The 22,422-nt window shown below is 40.8% G+C and overlaps 1 protein-coding gene and 1 pseudogene across 1 annotated transcript in view; one reads left to right on the top strand and one right to left on the bottom strand.

Moving 5' to 3' along the window:
• Positions 1–867, top strand: part of LOC126407099 (histone H2A-like) — a 13,649-nt pseudogene extending 12,782 nt beyond the window's left edge.
• Positions 868–4,542: 3,675 nt separating this feature from the next.
• akap1b (A kinase (PRKA) anchor protein 1b) overlaps positions 4,543–22,422 on the bottom strand; it is a 44,750-nt gene continuing 26,870 nt past the window's right edge. The window contains exons 6-12 of the mRNA XM_050055811.1: positions 21,526–21,703; positions 21,097–21,247; positions 15,797–15,864; positions 13,236–13,309; positions 13,084–13,149; positions 10,110–10,198; positions 4,543–10,044 (exon numbers count right to left, since the gene is read on the bottom strand). Of these exons, the coding sequence (XP_049911768.1) occupies positions 10,136–10,198; positions 13,084–13,149; positions 13,236–13,309; positions 15,797–15,864; positions 21,097–21,247; positions 21,526–21,703 (600 nt within the window). The 3' untranslated portion in view covers positions 4,543–10,044; positions 10,110–10,135. The remainder of the gene's footprint in view (positions 10,045–10,109; positions 10,199–13,083; positions 13,150–13,235; positions 13,310–15,796; positions 15,865–21,096; positions 21,248–21,525; positions 21,704–22,422) is intronic.

The raw sequence follows: 22,422 nt of genomic DNA, 5'->3' as shown, positions 1-22,422 counted from the left end.
TGATCATGAAAAAAAAGGACAAAATTCTAGAGTCATGGTAGATGATGTGTGGCAGAGGTTGTGAGTTCAAGCCTCAGCTGATGCAAAAGGCAGATTGTGTTGCTAAATTCCTAAATGTCTTCCAATTCTTCTGCTTGTTGCTCAGAATTGCCTAAAAATGCCCGGACCCGACCCATCGCTGCGCAGCAGCTATAATTATTATTGTATTTATTGTTATTATTATCATTATTATCATTATTACCATTATTATACGCATTATATAGGGCTCCTTTTAATATAGATAAAAAATCAGGGACACTATCTCAGAACCACTCCAACCTGTGACATTAGAAATGACCATAGAGTTGAATCAGATCCTCTCTGACACAGCCAACAACAACATTCTAAGCTTCATTAAGGCAGCATTTATCACAGGGCCTTTAAACTGGACTGAAACATAGCAGTGGTGAACCTGATCTAGATGGTACAACAGTTGTTGGTATGATGAACAGCATTTTTCAAACCTGTCTGTAGTGTGGTGAGGACTGCAGATTGCAACCAGCTAAAACCTCTCCAGATTAGAATTCCTTCAGTGTTCATTGTTCAGGAGGTTTTCACTAGGAGCCGAATTATCTGTAGAGGTCTCCTCCTCTCCGAACAAACAGACCAGGTGATTCAACCATTAAAAACACTGAATAAAGCAGTTTGACATTACAAATCAGTCTTTCTCCATCACTGTTCGGCATGTCCAAGACAGGCCACTAGTCCAGTGCCTGCTCATGTATGCTCACCGTTTTTTCTCTGATAACTTAAGATCCAGACGTTCAGAAGGTTTTACAGGGAGCTAAGTTATCCACAGAGGTCTTTTCCTCTCCTAAAGAGACCTAGTGATTTAAACCAGTAAAAACACTGAATAAAGCAGTTTCATGTTAAAAATCAGTGTTTTTCTGTCACAGAGGGGCCTCTAACTATGGTGGCCAACGCGAAAACACCAATTTCCCTGTCTAGATCTAGTGTTTGGTTTGTCCACTCCGGGCTACTGTAGAAAAATGGTGGTGAAACATGGCACGAAAAAAAAAACAAAAAAAAAACTAAACTACGCACAAAAAGTAAGGAAATTTTTGTTTGGTAGATTATTTCTTTGTTGTAACAGTGCTTTTTGGCAATAAATCTTATACTGTTGGAAAGTCTGTTTATTTCCCTTTTAAATGGTGCCACATTTGTAAGGTACATGCATTTGTGGGATGAGCAGCAGAGCTGAGTATGTGGGTTGCACCCATGAAAAATGCCTGATTGGCACCTGTTGGTCAGTTGGTGTCTGCTCCAAGAATCGGCATGCCACATTTGACTGATCTGGATAGGGCCAGTGCGATAGGGCAACTTAAAGCTGGTGTTCCACAAATCCAAGTTGTGGCATTATTTGGAGTGAGCCTTAGTACCAGCTGCAAACTGAAAGCCAACGGGGGATGTCAGAGACAGGCCGCAAAATGGGCATCCCAAGAAGAAGACACCCAAGAAGACTATTTCCTCATCCTGTCAGCACTTAGGAACCGTAGACAGTCTTCTACAGATTTGCAGTCAAGGTTTGCAGGATGATATGGTTGACAGCTCTCTGCCCAGACAATCAGGAACAGACTGCACGCAGCCAATCTCCGGTCTCATAGGGCTGCCAGGAGGCCTGCCATGACTGCCCTTCACCGTCAGGCACATTTGCGCTGGTGTCGGCAACACATGCACTGGAACCTGAACATGTGGAGGAACGTTATGTTAAGCTATGAGTCCAGATTCTGCCTATGGCAGTTGGATTGTAGGGTCAAAGTGTGGAGAAGACGCGGCAACCGCTTTGCTGATTGCTGCACTGATAGAGTAACATCTTTTAGTGTAGGCAGTGTGATGGTATGGGGTGGCATCTCCCTCACTGGAAAAAACGAGGCTTGTCATAATTGGAGGGCAATCTCTGTACAGAGAGATATCAAGATGAAATTCTGCAACCAGTGGCAATCCCATATCTCCACAGTCTGGGACCAAACTTTGTCCTCCAAGATGACAAAGCTCGCCCCCACAGAGGGGGGTTTATTAGAGACTACCTCCAGAATTTGGGAATGGAGAGGATGGAATGGCCTGCCAGCAGTCCTGACCTCAAACACACTGAACACTTGTGGGATCAGCTTGGGTATGCTGTTCGTGCCAGAGTGACCAACACAACCATGTTGGCTGACTTGCGACAAATGCTAGTTGAAGAATAGAATGCCCTTCCACCTCAGTGTGTGACCAGGCTGGTGACCAGCATGAGGAGGAGGTGCCAGGCTGTTGTGGCTGTTTATGGTTCTGGTTTGTTAAATGAATACATTGTTAAATTGCCAATATGTCTTGTTTCTTCAGACTTCAATCATTCAATCCACCAAACACCACCAAACAAGAGTCAACAGCAAAAAAAGCTGTTTGGCATTGGCAGAGAGGATTTGGCAAATTTTTCATGGGTGCAACCCACATACTCAGCTCTGCTGCTCATCCCACAAATGCATGTTTCTTACAAATGTGGCACCATTTAAAAGGCAAATAAACAGGCTTTCCAGTGCAATAAGATTTATTGCATTGTTGCAACAAAGAAATAATTTACAAAACACAGATATCCTTATTTTTTGTGCTTAGTTTAGATTATCGACCGAATCATACACCAGAGAAAACATACTTAGTATATTCCATTCCTGCAATATATCACCCTGAATCCTTCGCACTGGACCTTTAGCGTATATCGCAAGGCATTGTCTCATGTATGCATCTTATGAAACTATGACAATTCACTCTGCTGCATGGGATTTAGATGTTTATTCTCTTAGCCTCTTAAGTAGTAGACAATTTGGAAGAATAATCCCAATACAATCAATAAGGACCAAATCATCACCGGATTAAGCTGATAAAAATGGTGCATACAGTATATCTATATGTTTTGGCAATGCCCAGCAGTATTCTTTTTATCCAGGAAGTTATTAGACTTTTATCCAGGTTTCTGCAGAGAACTATTCCCTGTTGTCAGTCTGAACTGCTCCTAAAAGACAGTTCCTCTCTTAAATCTGTCAATTTCAGTTTCTCTATGGGCTACACAATCCCTGTACATTTTTATGCTTCCAGGGAACACCTTACTTTTCAGGGATTGAACCGCTGATCTTCTGATTTGTGGATGACCTGCTCTACCTTCTGAGCCACAGCTGTCCCACATTTAAGACTTTTTTTGATGCCACTCGGCAGGGGTGGGTGATATAGCCCTAAAATAATATCACAATATTTCAGGGTATTTTTGCGATAATATTCTTGACGATATGACAAATATATTTAAAAATATATATGTTCTATTATTGATTTTAAAAAAAAACAGTAGTATTGTAACAAAATAAGTGATCTAGTTTTACAGTTTGCTTTCAAATATTCAGTAAAAACTACAGAAAAATGATCTCTCATTTCTTTAGTTTGTGAACATTAACTCAGAGTGAGATTCAGATTCTGTATACAATAATAATAGTTCAACAAAATAAAATCTACCACAAATTACACATTTGAACAGTTTCCAAATACAAAAAAATGTACCCTGGGATCTCTATATATCAATCAACAGCAAAATCCTAAATGATTGAGTTGTTGTTTTTTTTTCCACCTGGACCTTTATGCTCTGCCATTTCTCCTCTAATCATCACGCTGTAACCTGTGACAGGCTGTTGTGCTAAAATAATTATCGCACTGTCACATACGTTTTTTTGTGGAGCTGCAAGCAATACGTGGGTTTACATTACCAAAGGTTTAATAACTTGACGACATCGAGAGGAGAGAGAGGAGAAGGAGAGACACTGTGCTGCTGCCGGAGGAGCCGCTGAATGAGTTCACTCTGCAGGGAGGGTAACTTGTGGTAACTCACTTTAAGAGTCTGAAAGGTCCGGTGCTGTTCAAAAAACATGCTCAGGCAAAATTACGCCCCAGTGTATTCCACACTACTGGAGCTGCTCCTTTTTTTGGAACCACCGCAGAGTCGCTAATAATTTCACTTTCAGCCATGTTTGTTGTTGCTGTGGGTAACAATATGACATCAGTATTACAAGTCGAAATCATGAATATCATGATAAGTCCAATTTGCATTGAATTTATACTTTCCCATGTTGTCCAAAGCACAGTGACAGTCAGCCAGCACACAGAGATTCAAGACATTTTAATACCAGTTAAGGCCTTGTTTTTGAAAAAATAAATTCAATGCATTTTAAGACTTTTTCGAGCATCCGTGTTAACACTGTTCTTAGATACAGGAGAAAATTTCCAGCACATTTTACTTATTCTCTAATTTTCCATGTGTTTTGACTAGAAAATTAGTTATCTGCTTTTCCAGGACACGAAGGAGCCCTGGTAGCCCCTGTTGTACAACTTCATCTGCAGCAGGAGCACTTATTTTGCACCAGTGATCTATCATTTATAATCATTAACTGCTCTTATCAGATGTCCACTGACCAACAAAGCAATGTGACCAAGACTTCCCATAAATCCCTTCACCAATGAATGTGGGAAATTAAAGGACCATAAACACTTCCAATAACTTTTATTTTTTTCCCCTAATAGACCTGTACAATCAACAAATCAAACTTAACATGAGCCTAGCAAAACTGATCTGTACATGTCAAATGCTTTTGGGCACAAGAGCTTCACACCCATTTAAATAATCAAATGATGACTTGTCTAGCTATGCAAACACTGAAAAATCAGTCCCACAGCTTGAGAACATTGAGTGACTGAAACAGAGGCAGGATGAACCAGAACAAACCAAACCAAAAAAAAAAAAAAAAAATGTTCCCTTTATATCTCTTTCTCTCCAGTGTTATAGAAAAGTACAGTCAAATATCTTATTTACAGAGAAATGAACAAAACTAGTTTGATCAAACAGATGCTTGAAGGTGTGGTCAGGGGCTTCTGGTTTGTTGTCTTAGAGCAGGGGGGAATATAATTATCTGGATTTAAAAAAGGAAGGACAGACAGTTCATGTGAAACACAGAGGAATAATGCACACAAGCCAGCAACAGACAATATGGCTACTGCTCCAATTCCAGCACCAACTTGAGGACACCTTCTTCAAGAATTTCTACATCTCACATGTAATTATTTGTCAAAATGCCTAATTTCCTATACATCTCATTTTTCTCTGTCAAGCACAATCATGCCCATTTCTTCCATCAGCTGCCCTCAGGCAAACCATTCCTGAGATACATTATTAAAATGAAGTATTACTGAGGAGTTGTAGTGTTCTTTACATGTTGACAACAGTTATGCAGTTAGCTTTCCTACTTCTTAGTTGTGTCAAATGTAACACTTTAAGGGATAGTTGGGATGTTTTAAAGCGGGGTTGTATGAGGTACTTATCCATAGTCAGTGTATCAAATACAGTTGATGGCGGTTGGCACGGCCCCAGTTGGGAGAAGCAGACTGGAGTCTGACACGGAAGCTAAGTAATGCAAAACAAAGCCATCTGGATGGCAACAAAACAGATTTTTGCCATCTAAAAAATTCAATACAAGTTTAAGTGTACGCTATATTTTGAGTATTTTCAGCACTTTACCGTTAACAGTTAACAGCTAACAGCTTCAGTTCCCCATCTATGCTCTTGTCAAAGCCACCACACTACATTGACAAAAGCAGTAATTTTAGCAAGCTGAACACAGGAGGTGCTGGTATACCACTGCCATGACCTATTAATTAGTTAATTTGTGTTATTGTGTGACTCTGATGAATCCCCACTCACCCTTTTCGACGCCAAAGTCACACATTAAAACACACAAAAAACTGTTTGAGGCAGTGGTAGACCAGCAGCTCCTGTGTTCAGCAATACTAAATCAGTTTTTCTCAATGGAGTCTGGCTTTGAAAGGAGCAATATAATGGCTTTGTTTCCCCATTGGAAAACACTGTCTGATGTTAAAGTAAAGCAGTGAAAATACTCCCATCATAGAGTACACTTAAACTGATACTGATTATTTTAAAGGTGGGACTGTTTTTTTTTAGATTGTTAAAATATTTTTTGTTGCCGACCCCTCCACAGCAGTACATTGCTTAGCCTCCATGTAAGACTCCAGCCTGTTTATCCAAACTGGAAAAACTTGCCAACTGACATCTACTGCATGTAATACACTGTCTATGGATAAGTACCTCATACAATCCCACTTCAAAAACGAACTATCCCTTTAAAGCCAGACCATTTCCCCATTCTGTCAGTTTAAAAATAAAGCTGCCTTATTGCTAGAATAACAGTGATTTCATTTCCATTGAAAAGACACTGAATTTAAAAATATTAAACACATGTTATTTAGATTACAGTCATAGTGGAAATGAATGCCTTACAGGGTTCATTCAGCCCCCTCAGGCTGAATCAAACACTGAAGTGCAAACACAGGAAGGTCCGATTCCATATCACTGGATAAACATTGTGATTCAGTGTCTGAAAAAATAAATCTATACCACAGTGACAAGACACATTCAGATGAAGATTTAACTGAAGAGAAACACGTAGTCAGCGGGACCTTATTCTCCAAATGTAGTTTTACTAATCCAAAGGGTGGTTTCAGAAAATATTAGCAGGGTTACTAGAGTAAATCGGCCTATTTTTTAGTTTAACAAAATAGGTTTAATAATTTCTAAGTTATCACAGAAACTCCAAAGTTCCTATACCAGTTCTCTCTTCACGTCTGTTTTCTTCACTGTGGATGGAGGTGATCTGTGCTTCACGTTTGTGTTCTTAAACCACGTTTCAATTAATCTGACCACGTTAGTCATGATTTGGGTTTAGGAACATTCACTCCTGGTTTGTTAAGATTACTGAAGCTAGGCCTTTTACAACAAACCCTTCTCTTATGATCCTTCTCTATGAAATCCCCCTCAGGCTACTGTGATGTTAGCCTGCTAAAATGATCTTGTCTCATCCAGCAGACTCTGTGTGTCAAACACACTTAAAGAAGTGATCTTATTAAAGGCCGGATTACATTATCTTGAGTGACACTGTGCTCTTTTTTTTTTTTTGGAACAAAGACATCCAGCCTTTGTGAGAATGTGTAATTACACTAACATGTTGATGATTCTCAGTAAGAAAAAAGTTCCCATCAGGGGCCTGTATCACACAGTGAGATTAGTGGCTTGCTTCAGGTTTTCCGGGATCACAAAGCTGGCTCACTTTTAACCTAGGGATATTACCATGGTAACATATGCTGCACTGCTGTCAACCTCCTTTGCTGACTGAAGATCTTTGGAAAGTATAAGTCATCATCCTGACATCAAAACTAGAATAACTGCCTTATGTTTGTATGCCTCCACGAACCCATCGAGTTTCTCTTAGTTTACATCCATGTCTGTGAAAAATGGATCTTCACACACATCTTCTCTCCCCCCGACAGAAAAGCTATACAATCACGCCAGTTTCAAGATTTTGTGTCACCAATTTAGTATCTGACCAAATCATAATAAGTAAATGTATTCTTGAGTTTAGGCCATAAACATGTTTTTTGAGGACACACTGATCTTGACCTTTGACCAAATCAGTTCATTGAGTCCACGTGAACGCTTGTGTCAAATTTGAGGAAATTCCCCCAAGGTGTTCTTTAGATAACTGCATTCACGAGAATGACAGATGCAAGGTCACAATGACCTTTGACCACCAAAATCTATTCAGTTCATCATCAAGTCCAAGTGGACATTTTTGCCAAAATTACAAAAAATAAATAAATAATAATTCCTAATGGTGTTCTTGAGATATCACGTTCACTAAAATAGGACATACAGACGACCTGAAAACATAATGCCTTCAGCCATGGCTGTCGCTGCTGCGGAGGCATAACATGGTTACAGTGAAGTGACAACTGATGAGTAGAATCACTTTGTTGCATCCATTCTAGGTTTAAAACAGAGTTTTTGAAAGCTCATCGGGTGTAGACTTCTTTTTCCCTCTCTGCCCAGGCAGCAGAACAGTCTTATTATTTTTAAGGTTTCATGTAAATCACACTTATGAATTTTGTTCATCTTTAGGAGAAAGCACAAGCATTTACTCTGTACTACATTAAAAGCCACACACACAAAAAGACGTACCTATACGTATTTGTAGCCTCGACTTAATGTCATATTTGAATTCAAGTTGTCGTCATAATTACACATTTCTTTTGCTGCCTCAATAACCAAATCTCCCCACTGATATCATCGTTTCATCTCATGTCATATCAAGTATTCCATACTCATGGCTCTGATGATGTTTGTAATAAAGAAGTCAACACAGTTAACTGATCACCAGCTTTGTGAAATCAGCTTTCAGGATCACCACTGTCAGGCTCAGTGAATCCAGGCTTAAGTTGAACTTGCTTGCTGATACAGGTCCCTGAAACCCCGAGTTATATCGACATTTCTCAGGTTTGAGAACCTGTTGCTATGACAACTCATCCACATCAACTTTAAGATAGCTTTGACAAAGTGGCACATCCCGCAGTGTGTCGAATCACCTTATCCACATTTAAAGAACAAGGCCCTGCTGACAGGTTAACAGAGACCACTGAGGCTTTCAGCACAGTGAAGAGCACAGAACATCTGCGCTTCTGGGCTGCTTTACCATACATACTAATGACACACTGGATTCAAATCAACAGTTAATATCAGGTTGACACTGAAGAGCAGCTCTACAAATTAAATATTGTGTAGTGTTTCTTTCCCATCTCAGTGAGAGTTTGGTGGTTCCCTCATTGTGGGACAACAGCGGCACTCTGCCTTCATAGTGAAACTCACAAATTACAGTGAAAATCCTCATTTCTTTGGAATTACTTAAACAGAGGACACCCATGAGACATTCAGTTATTTGACCAACATTAAATATTGGTAATGGTAAATCACTAGCAGCTTAATTTCCCTTCAGATTTACATGTTTAACCAGTTTCCATATACCAGCTTTTTAAAAAAAATGTTATCTTGAGAGCAAAAGAAATATATTGTGCTCAAATTATTGAAAAAACAAAAAGAAAAAAATAATCAGCTTTTGGGACTTTGGGGGCACTAAATATAGGCATTTTGGGATGCTATCACAAAATTGGAGTGGATCTTTACAGTTATGTCAGTCTTTAAAAAGAGATCAGATGTAATTTGAGGATTACAAACGGTCCCTATGTGATGATCTGCACTGTCAGTCTTATGTTGCCTCACTGACAGAAAAATGCATCTTGGAAATATGAAAGGAATCTTGCCCAACTTAGAGTTCCAATTTGAAAAGTTGTTCAACTGCATTCTGTCTGGTAGGTTGAAATTCCTCTGTACTCAGTGCAAGTTGGTGGAGAAAGGTAGAGCAAAAGCAACCCGCTCGCTCCTCTGTTCTTGTTGGAGGTGCAGCAGCAGCTCTGGACGGAGACCCCAGAGAAGTCCGTGTCTCTTGAGACCGCAGTGCCGGGCAGACCAGCTGGGTGCTCAGTACTCCACCAGGGACCAGCCTCTGCTCTCTGCCACGTTAGCACCCGTCAGTCTCCGTAACCCTCTGCCACCTACATTCTATCCATGCAAAAATCTGCTGAATTAACTCTGAAAGTAGTGACCTACAGACGACTATCGCTGAGGTGTCAATGAAACTCTGACTGTTGAAATGTCTCCAGTCTGATGGAGGTGTTTGTCCTTCCACACAGCATGATGATCCAGTCAGTGAGCAAAGGCCCAGAGCAAAAATTAAGGTAGGATGGGGAAGGAAAAATATTGGTTCGACCTTTATTTAATTACAATATAGATTTTAAAAAATTATTATTTTTTTTACAAGTACCTCTCTCTTTCCTTCTGCAAGTTATTTTTGTGTACAAGACCAAGAGGGGGGAGGTTGTCTTATTTCGAAGCAGTGCTGTTCTTGTAGATTATGCCTGCAAACAATTTTTAATTTCTTTTCAAAGGAATGGGGGGACAGAGGACAAAAAAAAAGAAATGAAAGGAAAAACAATCTTCTTAGATCCAGTGGTGTGTCTGGTGGGGCCGGGAGCCCAGCATGACCTGGGTCCCAAACTGCTGATCGCAAGAGATTAAGGGGAGGAGGGGGGCAGAGCATGTTAGGAGTTCAAAATCCATCCACCCAAACACAGAGGGCCCTCTCTGCCAGCGNGGGGGGGGTGATCAGAGCATGTTAGGAGTTCAAAATCCATCCACCCAAACACAGAGGGCCCTCTCTGCCAGCGTACGGTTAACAGAAATCACCTGAAACAAGAAGAGAAACATTCGGGTCATTTACATGATGGATAAATCAATAAAAGGGGAACTCTGGTATTTTTCAACCATTTTCTCGTGTTTTTGTGCCAAAGTGATTCATGGTGGGAAAATCATTTTTCTAATTGGTCCAGTATTGAGAGAGAGGGCTGCAGTTGGTAGCCATGAAAAAAGCTACAATGTAGCCAGTCAGGGCAGGTACACACTGTTAATTTACCATTCAAAGTGTTTGTTTTTGTCACTGACAGGCTCAGATTGTTATTCTGTGTCAGACATTATAGAAAGAACACTGCAGAGAAATCAAACTTTTTTCTGTACCTTTCACTTGTCACATTCTGTTTTGTGTCCCAGCCTTGCTAAAGGAGAAGTCCCATTATAATCCTGCAGACTTCTTCAATGTCATTGCTGAATATTTAGCTGATTTCGACAATGTGATAATATTTTAGATAACACTGAGCTACACTTTCTTCTTCAACAAAGCAAGCTCTATCCTCCACTGCTCCCACTAACTTTTTCACCATTTTCATCCTGCAATAAGTCATTTCTCAAGAGATTTCAGAACGAAAGACGAAGACTTCTCCTTTAGCGGGACTGGAACACACAACAGACTGGAATGAGTGACTGGTACAGAAAAATGTTTCATAAAGATGCAGACACACCAAACCGACATCAAAGAACTAGCGGCAACAAAGCCAACTGTTGCGTCATCTACGTCGCCTCACGTCGCCTCATGTCGCCCTGTGTCAGTTGCATTTGAACACACTACACGGTAGGGGTGACCCCGAATAGTCAATGATTCTTTGATTCGATTCGGAGAAGTCTGATTCGGCTGCCAGTCTCGCCGTCAAAATCGTCGCAAAATGTGGTTATGAAACAAGACCATACCATTCTGACTATATGGGGGTGCTCACTGCTGCTGAACATCTTGATTTGACATTGAATGTATTTGTTTTCTAGTAATTCATGATATATAGCCTATTTTGATACAAACATCAGCCTAATTTCTGTTAATAAAAAATTGAAAATGATGTGTGCGTTTAATCAGTAGGCATAATCATTACTAAGCATGAATAAATCACCCAGTTGCTCGATCCAAATAAGCTGAGGTGAGTGAGTGCACTGCAGGACCATCAGAGCAGCATCGAGGCCTACGGTGATTTACAGTGGCGGAGTGCATAAACAAACACTTTGGAGGAGGTATGTGCTCTCAAATCAAACTTTTTTGAAGGATTATTCGTTTATCTGAAGCATCTTGAAACAAATTTCACCACTGATTGTTTTCTTGATAGACTCTGATTTTTTATGTATTTATTATCACTAGTGTGTCTGACCAGACAGTTACCCTGTAAGTCCAGCCAAAAAAAAAAATCAATACTGAGGGAGGAGATGAGATATTACCTGCACTACAACAACTCGTATGACTAATTCCATCAGGACAACAGCACAGTCATGTGATACTCTCCAATCTCTTACACTTTAAAAAAAAGAAAAAAAAAAAGAAACACTGTTCTTATTGATTTATGTCAGTTGCCTCTACTTGTGTTTGTTTTCACATTAAACACATACCAGGAAAGGAAGACATTATGTCCACTGATGCATTTGAAGGCTTTCAATGTGAAATGTCAAACATCTTTCTGTGAGACATCACAGAGACATCTGTGAGATGTCAATCATCTACGCAGGCAGTGTTGAGTGTCATTCAGTACGTTTACATGACATTAGAGAAATTCAATTTACTGTGTTAATCCAACTACAACCGGACTTTTAAAATACTTGTAAACATGTTAGTCCGACTGACATTGTACTAAATCAAACTTTTAAAGTCAGACTAAGACACCCAAGTAATACGATTGGGAGTCAAATAACTCCTATATGTACACAGTCAATCAAACTGGCCTGTGCAGCATGCGCCAAGTTTCCGCCGCGGGCGTTGACCTGGAAGTCAAATAGCATTAAATGGGATAATGTGCGTCTCATCTGTATAAAACAGTAAAGCGTACCCCATGGATGAAATGTACAGAGCTGTGAAGGTGTCCACCATGGTACCAGTTTCCCGCTAGTTGACCGCAGATAACTTGTTTGTCAATTGTTTGGTCTGTGACATGACAGCTCAATCGGAAAAAGGCCCAATACTAAAAAGCTGAAAGGGTGCATATCGACACCTATTGTAGCGGAGTCAAACAAACTTTGGTCAATAAATTGATTCCCCTTACCTCTTTGTACACTGGGACAAGGACAGTAGTCCAATTAAATAGCCTAGCCAAGCCATTCCAGCTTCTCAGGCAAAGCTGTAATCAGCTAAACACGATTGTATTAAATGTTTGCCAGAAAGTTGAAATGTGTCAGAAAGTGGTCATTTTAAAGCTATTCAACGTGGCTACTGACAACCTCAACCCTACAAAACTAACAAGTGTACATCACATACATTACAGAGCATTGTACTATGAAGGTCATTTGCAAACCGGTTCTATCTAAAGCGCAGTTCAGACTAAAGATTCACGACGAGACAAGTTGAAACGGGCAACTACTTGCAATGCGCTGTTCAGCAGCATTCTAAAAAAATTGCCGGTTCACACCAATGCAACTAGATGAGACGGTCATTTCTACACAACAACTCTCTGTACTTTTGTTCTGATTTCCAGCTTTTCAGGCTTATTTTGTGACTGAATATAATTTGTAGCTTCTTAAAGTATGAATCAGGATAGTGATAGTGAGATACTGGCTACAGCTGCATTTGTAGCAGTAATGAAAACGAAAACGAGCATCAGATGGACTGTATTCATAATAAATACAACACAATAATGTAAATAACCAGTGCAAAATAATCAGTCAATGAAAATGTGTGTGTGTGTGTGTGTGTGTGTGTACACACGTACCTCTTCTCCAACCATATTCCACAGGTGGACCAGCGGCAGGCCTGTGTTGTTATCGTAGTTTGAGACCTTTACACAGAGGGACAGGCAAATGGACAGTTAATTGCAGTTGAGTGACACTCTGGAGTTTAGCTTAGTAAGAGAGGTGATCTGACCTGTGCGAGCAGTGCCACTCCCCTGGTCATCTCCTCCAACGCTGATGTGGCTTCTGGTGAAAAGCGATCCTCTCCTGATAAGACATTTTAAACATCACGTCACAACAACATAAGAGGAACAACAGTTTCAGTCACGCAATATCTGTAGCTTTCACACAGCTTTTAAGCCCAAATTTGAAGCAAAAACTAAACTAAGGCATTTCATATGAAACTGCCATTAAAAAAAACTAACACCAAACTTGATAATGCAATTTCTTGTGAATGCTCCATGCTGAATAGCCGACGCTACACTGCAGTGCTGGCTTGAAACGTTGAATAATACCATGCATCTATGGAATATTTGAAGGTTTTCTGAAAATCTAATGCTACACTACAGTGCTGGCTTTAATGTGTATGAATGTCATGAAACAGTTGAATAATAGCAATACTGTGGAATATTTCAGGGTTCTTGAAAAGCTTACGCTATCAAATTAGTATGAATGTCATTCATAAGTTGAATAATACCCATGGAATAAAAGATTAACTTCATAGAGATTAAGATGAGGCTCACATTCTATGTTTACGATTTCCAATAAAAACTGCCCAGTGACTGCTGGGTCAGACAGTTAATCTTATGGAGATTTAGATGAAGTACTCTTCTCAAACTGCTGGCATTTAAGCAGTATATAATATAGTATATAATATAGCAGTGTGAAATTCTGTATGTAATGTCTGTAGTGTCAAAAATGCGAGCATGATCACAGGGAAGAAAACTGGCACAATCTACTGTCCTCCAGAGATTTCAGGTCTCATTTAACATGGAGTTCAATGCATGAGTTAGTGGAGTTTCTCACTTTCAGGCTCACTGTGCCAAATGTGTAAGTCTGATTGCTTCCAAAGTAGTGCTACACGATTAATCTAATCACAATCGCGATGTCAGGCTGTGCAATTGCATAACCACATAAAAGGCTGCGATTTGCGATTTAATGTAAATAAATGTTAATGTGTGTGCCTGTGAACGTGGCTGCCTCTCCTGTAGTGTGTGGAGTTTGTTGACATCACGCCCACAAGCTATCCTGGTGCGTGCAACTGGCGTGCAGCAGTGAGCAACACAGATGCTGAAGAAGAGCATGAGTTGAGCACGACCATGAACAGCCTGAGTTGGTGGCGAAAAAACGTCTGCTACATGGCGATACTTTGGATTCAGGCACGGCCACGTTGAACAGAAAGACGTGCTGTGTAAGTGTAAAAGTTAAAGTCGCCAAGTCCCGCTGCGACACGACCAATCTATATCAGCACTTGAGACAGCACAGAGAAAAGTAGGAAGAGTGCATGCGAGAGAAAGCCGAGCCGTGTAACGTTAAAGACAAAGAGACAACTGAAAGCCGCCAGAGCCTCATAAAACAACATCCACAGTTATGCAAACATTTGTAAGTGTCACGGGGAAATCACGGACTCCATAACAAACTATATAATAACAAATGACAAATTGAGCAATTTTGCTCGGGTTCGGCCCACTTGACATGCAGCTGTGTTGTGCTATGGCGTGCTGGAATTTGTCATTTACGTGACAACGCCTGAATGCAACACAGGCTCACTCCGCTGTGTGTACAGTGCCGTGCTGCGCTGCTGTGTGAGCAGCGTATTTGACTGTGCTCAGTCTGTTGATGGTTATTAACACACTGTACATTACAATAACTGTCAGGTCAGTGCCCCCCTAATATAATGTAGGGGAAACACTGAATCAAGCAAGAAGACTCATGATACCATTTATGTATTATATTGTAATTGCAATCGCGATATTGTCCACCATAATCGCAACCGCACATTTTATAAAATCATGCAGCACTATTGCAAAGTAACATTAATTCAAAGAGCACAATTTTTACTCAATTTTTTACCAAAATGATGTATACAGAGTAAAAACTGTAGGTGTGACAGCGAGTTAAAGAGAAATGCTTAAGAAGCTCTCTGCACTGACAGTTGATTCCCTGTGCTGTGAACATTCCGTCCCATAGAAACTCATAAAATCTGAGAAGGGCATTTTTACCATGCCACATACAAGTCTGAATATTTCAAAAAGTTTGAATGATATTTTAAACTTGAATAAATGTAAGAATGTACGAAAGATGGAGAACATTTTAAAGTTTGAATGAAATTTCTACGTGAATGTATGAATGAAAAGGCTTTGTCAATGCATGAAAAAGCAGGAATTTATGTGAAGTTTGAAGATTGGTTGCAATCATTTGAATGGGGAAAAAAATGCTTGAAAAAAATTGAATATTTTGAAAAGTATGTATGAAAAATCTGAACAGAAGCACACATGCCTAATTGAGCTCAATATTTTGATGTTTGACTTAAGTTTCTATGTTGAAAAATGTGGAAAGGAGTTAGATGACAAAAAATGTGGTGGAATAATATTAAAGATATAGAACAACATAGCTTTTGCGTTCACACCCAATTAGCTGAATTCACATTAAAACCCAAAGTTTTCAATGGACTGAAATACAAGCACTGTTGTTGTCAAACTGGTGTTGCAGCTGCAAGTGTTTAAATCATGTGTAAACAAAAACAATGCTGACCTGGAAGTGGGGCAATGTTGTCGAGCAGTACTTCAGCACCTTGAAATGGTAGCGTTACAAAATCAGACCTGAAAAATACAATGAAGCAATTTGTTAAAGACCATTTATAGAAATATGACTCATGCAATATGGAAATCAGGGTAGAGTAGGAACAACATGGTTAGATATTTGTAAGTCTGTGATAAAAATTAGCATCCATGTGTACTGGAGCTGTACTAGGAGAGGATAGAGGCACGGGAGTTAAAAAGCACCTGGAAAAAGTTGGTGTTTTTCAGATTTCAAAGGGTGTAGCTTCCAGTTTCTGTAGGACTCCCAGTGCAATAATGAGTTGAATACAAAAAATCAGGAGGAAACCAGGAGGTTGTGGTATAGACTTAGTAGAAACCAAAAAACCCAGGGTGTCAATCTTATCTCTTTAAAGTGATATTCTCTTTTTATTAACTGAGTTTTTGCATCTGTTGAGAATTCTGTTTGTACTGTTAGAAATCATTGTAATATATGTGCCTTAACACTTATATTACAATATTTTCATTCATGGAAAATTAAAATGAGAAATGCACTTCTATGATTATATATACAGAAGAGCTGTTTACCCAGAAAGGTATTGGAAGGAAACTCTATTTGGAGGAGCACTTCCATTATGCTTGTTAGTAAGTGCTGATGTATTGTTATGTCTCATTAATGCTCAATATTAGATATGGAGACGGACGAAGCCTTCTGTCCATACTCTGTGTTCATTATGGCCATAACTGTGCATGCTTCTTTAAAGCTTATGGATACAGACACAATGGAGCAGTAACACTAGAGATCACAGAGGCAGTCTAACTTAGTTCAAAAGAGATTTTAAAAAAGGCCAAACAGAACAAAACAATAACAGGCTCGTTCAAGATGAGGCAAGCCTGCGCAGATTCGATCACCGACACAATGCATGCCGGTTAGATTTGTTTCTGACTTCATCCCGGCTTGCTCCGACATCTTGCAAAAGCGGGCAGGGATATTCTCACAAGATTGAGGCAGCTGCAGTTTTTAGAGCCAAGTGCTGCAGCTGCTCTCCACCAACTGTAAGACCAAGGGCATGATGGGAAACGGCTGGCTCTTACCTGATCTAACAGCTGATTGGTTTAGGTGTTGACTCAACAAGATGTTTTTTTAAAATAAACTTTTCATTTTTGTTGAATTTCAGAGATTCAGATGTTATTTGTCTGATTTGAAGGTTTTAACAGAGTGCATGTTGTGTGACTGACGGTGAAGTTTAGTAGTCAGAGACTAAATACATTCAACATAAACTATACATAGTCAAATGTATATTAACATTGGACTGTTTTAATTATTGAAGTATTTGGCAACACAAAGACTTGTGGTCAGTGGGATGTGAGGATTCTTAAAATATGTGTGCAGATGTGAAGCCCTGACTATATCTGACTGATCTGTAATGAAAGCTGTTGTCTTGTATTTCTTTCCTCCGTGTTTGTTGATGTTTTCAATGTATTTATGTAGTTGAGGGGACAGGTCTGCTCTGCAGCAGCAAACTGATGCTGCTGATTTACATGACATTTCATGTAAAATGGAGAGTTTTTAATAAACTACTCCGTCATAATTAAAACAATTGGAGACTCCGAACAAAATGATATACGAGTCTGGTAACATTTTTAATAAATCGGCATCAGATCTAACAGGATGTGGGTGTTTCTGCGACTTCCTGTACACAATGAAGGCTGCTGGGAACTGTTGGGAAACTGTCCAACTTCACTGCGACTTTTTGTCACCGCCTCCTGCTGCAGCCGCCTGATCTCTTCCACTTTCCAGGCGAGGGGCAGTTCATCTCAAATGAACCTAATACAGTGAAAAGAATTTTCCATACATATGTTGCGATGTATTAAATGCCCTCACAGACCACTGCCATCGTAAAAGGTACATTATTATGACCTCCTCCACTGTTCTTCAGCTCAATGAGAGAAAACTGAAGTTATTTTATTTGGACCACAGCACTTGACTGCTGGAGGGGTCGTGGGAATTTGTGCTTTGTGGACTTGGGGAGGGTTTATGGCCGCGTCCCTCAGGGGGTCTTGTGGGGGGGTACTGCGGGAGTGCGGGGCACCGGGCTCCCTGCTACGAGCCATCCAGTCCCTGTATGAGAACTGTGTCCACATACTCGAAGTAAAGTTAAACACATTCTCGGTGGGTGTTGGCCTCCGCCAGGGTTGACCCTTTTCACCGATCCTGTTTGTTACTTTCATAGACAGGATCTCAAGGAGCAGCCGGAGGGAGGAAGGGGTCCGGGTTGGCAACCTCAGAATTGCATCTCTGCTTTTCGCAGATGATGTGGTTCTGTTTGCTTCATCACACTGTGACCTCCAGCATGCACTATGGCAGTTTGCAGCCGAGTGTGAAGCGGTCAAGATGAGAGTCAGCAGCTCTCAAATCTGAGGCCATGGTTCTCTGCCGGAAACCAGTGGATTGCCCTCTCCAGGTTGGGAGAGGGTTACTGCCTCAAGCGAGGGAGTTTAAGTTTCTTGGGGTCTTGTTCAAGAGTGAGGGTAGAATGGAGTGTGTAATGGATTGGTGGTTTGGTGCAGCTTCTGCAGTGATGCAGGCTCTGCTGGTTGGTCGTGGTGAAGAGGGAGCTGAGCTGGAAGGCGAAGCTTTCGATTAACTGGTCCCAACCCTTAACTATGGTCATGAGCTCTGGGTAGTGACCGAAAGAACGAGATCACAGATACAAGCAACTGAAATACGTTTCCTCTGTGGGGTGGCTGGGCTCAGCCTTAGAGATAGGGTGAGGGGCTCAGACATCCAGAGGGCACTCTGAGTAGAGCTGCTGCTCCTTCGCATCGGAAGGGGTCAGTTGAGGTGGTTCGGGCATCTAATCAAGATACCTTCTGGGCGCTTCCCACTGGAAGAAGGCCCCGGGGCAGACCCAGAACATGCAGGAGGGATTACATATCTCATCTGGCCTGGGAATGTCTTAAAGTCCCCCAGGAGGAGCTGGAAAGCGTTGCTGGGGTAGCTTTTCTTGGTCTGCTGCCCCCGTGACTAGGGATGAGTCATAAACAGTTATGAAAAATTAGAACACGAACAACTTATTTTTTTTTTTTTTTTTTTAGGCGGTAGGGGGCTGATACTAATTGTTGACTAACTGTGATAGACTGTGAATAGGACAAGAAATGGTGTGAGACCGGGTTTGGCAACAAGTCAGTAGCCTACGTGCTCCGTTCTATTAAAATGGCGCGTTCGTTAAGGGGGTCGTTCGCCAGTGGGCTACAATGAGTACCGGGCCATCAAATCACAACATCCGCGGTGAGAGGACACGGAATTGTTTGCGCTTTTACGCACGGGTCGGTGGTGAAGTGGCGCACATGACTCGTGCTACGGATGGACGAGCCACATATCTCGGTGCCGCTTAAAAACAGGTACATACACACATACACACATACATCTTGCTACATCTTTCCCACATCAAATATCCATGATCGCCTAGACCCGCGTGCGTAAAAGCGTACACAATTCTGTGTCCTCTCACCGCGGATGCTGTGATTTGATGGCCCGGTACTCATTGTAGCCCACTCTTATAAGACCCAATAATAATAATAATAATAATAATAATAATAATAATAATAATAAGTTACTGTGGACCTATATGCCATGCTTTTTAATGAAATTACCAGAGGAGTTCGCTTTAAAAATCAGCCTGAATTACTTGCCGCGTGTGTCCCCGGTGAAAATCGCTGACATGTATGGGAAATACGGCTTCTACAGGCTCGCCATAGCTTACTGTCAGAACTCAGGGACCAGAATTTGGGATGGCGGACAGTTGGAATGGCGATATTTCAGAGTGGCGGCCTGTAACCGTTGGTTAAATGGCCCGTTCAGCTGGTATTCGGATAACTGGGGCTTTACTGGTATAATGCAATAGCACCACCCAGCGGACACGAAAAAAATTACCCACTCTAAATGTTAAGAGATTTTTGTACACAAACTCACCCCTACTCGTGACCCGACCCAAATAAGTGGATGAAAATGGAATGGAATGGAACTTGACTAGCATTATTCCTCCTCATCTTGGCCCATTGGCCCCTCTGTTAAATCACATGTTGAAAATCTTGGAGCCATATTTGATTCTGAATTGAAGTTTGTCAAACAAATCAGACAAGTTGGAAAATGAGGTCTCATGAAGCTGCACACCATCTCCAAACTCAGATCAATTTTCTGTACTTCTGACTTGGAGAAAGTCATCTATGCTTTCATATCTTCCCGCCTCAATTAATGCAACTCGTTATATTTTGGTATTACTCAGGTCTTGTTTATCCTGTCTTCAACTAGTCCAAAATGCAGCAAGAGTTTTAACAATGTCAAAAAGAGGGAGCCCCTTACCTCCACTCTTGCCTCCTTACTAGGGCCTAGAGATATGGACAAAAATTCATATCCCGGTATTTTCAGGCTGAATGGCGATGCACAATATATATCACGGTATTTTCTACTAAGTGGGCTACATGTGTTCAGTTGCAAGCTGATCCACGGCTGAAGTCCCCTGTTATTTTTGTTGCATGCGTTTTTTCCACAGCAGGGCTATGCTTTTACTCTTCCTCCCTGGCGTATTATCAGACTTGTCTTAATTGAAAAAAATGCTGCTAACAAAGTTCGGCTAATTAGGTGATAAACATATTTCAATTCCTATAGAGTCTTAAAAATAAAAGTTAAGTTATTTTGTTATTTTAAAATTTTTATTGTGAAGCAGCAAAATGAGTTTTCAAGCTGCAACTTAACACAACTTCTAATACAGCTAATAGCGAACATGAAACAGTAAAACAAAGTAGATATCTAAAGTTAAAACAGGACGCAGGAGAGAGTGTTAATGTGTGTTAATGGAGAAACTGATTGAGTAAGTGGGGCGGAGCTGTCTGGAGAGCATGAATGAGCAGAGATGAACTGATTGTGATAAGTTATCATTACTGTTATTATTCTAATGCTATTGTCACTCTATTTTTTGTGTTTCTCTCCTCCCTTTTGTTTTTCTCTATGAGCTGTAAGAGCATTTGGATCAATTCTGTTTGTGTTTAAAGCGTTGTATAAACAAAGTTGACTTGACCGTTGCCTCGTATGTTGTTGTGTGAAAATTTTGACTCTGCCCTCTACTGCCATCTATTGGCTGCATCTCTGCCATCATTAAGGATGCATGGAAGTATGAGGGTAGTTTCAAACAGACATATCTATTTTCGTACATACAGGGAGTAAATGAGCCCGGAGTTGCACTGTTCTTGTAGATGATACAGTTTCAGTACAGTGAGACCTCTGACACTCACCTTATTTGCCGTAGTGAGTCGATCTTAACTCTGTCATAGCCTCCATAATCCACATATCTGATCTCCACTTCATTGGTTTCCTTGTAGAAGGTGATGACCTGAGCTCTCCACCAGGCTCCTTCCACTGCTGGAGCTGCACAGATCACACCAACTGCACCACACACAGACAAAAAGATAATTAAAACTGAATGTAGCAGTACAACAATCACTAACCCCTAACCCTTGCTGACTAAAATTCATGTATAACACTTTAAAATGATGAAACAATGATGAAATTCAAAGTGTGATTTCTAATTTGTTTCTTTCTGAGTTTTTTGGTACTATTGTTTTGGTAAATAGTTATAATATTTACACTTAAGACAAACGACAAACTGCACAAACATTTATCAGTTTGCAATGACTTTAATCCCACTGTGTAACCAAGGTTACCTTCAGCGGGCGAGGGCAGGGTGGGAGTGCCTGGCTGGGAGTAGCAGAGGAACATCTGCTGGTCAAGGCTTCGCAGGGCGTGGTAGGTGGGATGGGTGTGCTGCTGGACAAAGACATGACCAGCTGACACGATGTTCACCACTATCACTTCAACGGTCACTCCGCTGGGGAGCAGAAGCTGAGGGGACAGATGACATGAGCAGAACCGTTACTCTTCTATGATCCAGACTGCATTCCTTATGGCTAAAACCACACTCATACAACAGTTAGTTCCGACCAAGAATTTTGATTGGACAGGAGGCATTCCATGAGTGCTGATATACAGTCTAACAGCAACAGGACTTTTAACTATGCATGTATCACTCCGCTTTGCAGGTGTTCTGAGCTGTTTATTATATTAACCATTAATTAGCCAACATAAGGGTCGTCGTAACAAACCACACCACAAGGAGGACCATAATTCCACAAATAGCATTTGAGTTAAATAATGAATGGTTGTCAGAAAAGAACAAAGGGCAGGAAAGAAGCCTGGATTCACTGTAACTCTCCAAGTACGATCATGTGACATCAGATGGTAGCGCAATGCTGTGACTGAGCAGGGTCCGACGTTAAGGTTTTTTCCTACTTGCCCTGCCGGTCAAGTACTTCTCAAATCTACTTGCCCCATCTAAATTCTTACTTGCCCTGCCTAAGAGGTTCTTTTTCTGGCTGTGTGCTGCATATTTTTGCTCATGACTTATATCTTACGTCAGCAGAGACGCTCAGCCAATGGAGGCAGCAGCACATAAAAAAGCAGCACACTGCAACTGGCCCCTCCGAGGACAGAAACAGGAGAGGAAATACACGATTACAGGCCTGGAGTTAAGATATTTTTAGGGCAAGGCCACTTTGGCCTTT

Source organism: Epinephelus moara, chromosome 2 (assembly GCF_006386435.1).
Source record: "Epinephelus moara isolate mb chromosome 2, YSFRI_EMoa_1.0, whole genome shotgun sequence".
Taxonomy (NCBI): Eukaryota; Metazoa; Chordata; class Actinopteri; order Perciformes; family Serranidae; genus Epinephelus; species Epinephelus moara.
This window is presented reverse-complemented; position numbering and strand designations above follow the sequence as displayed.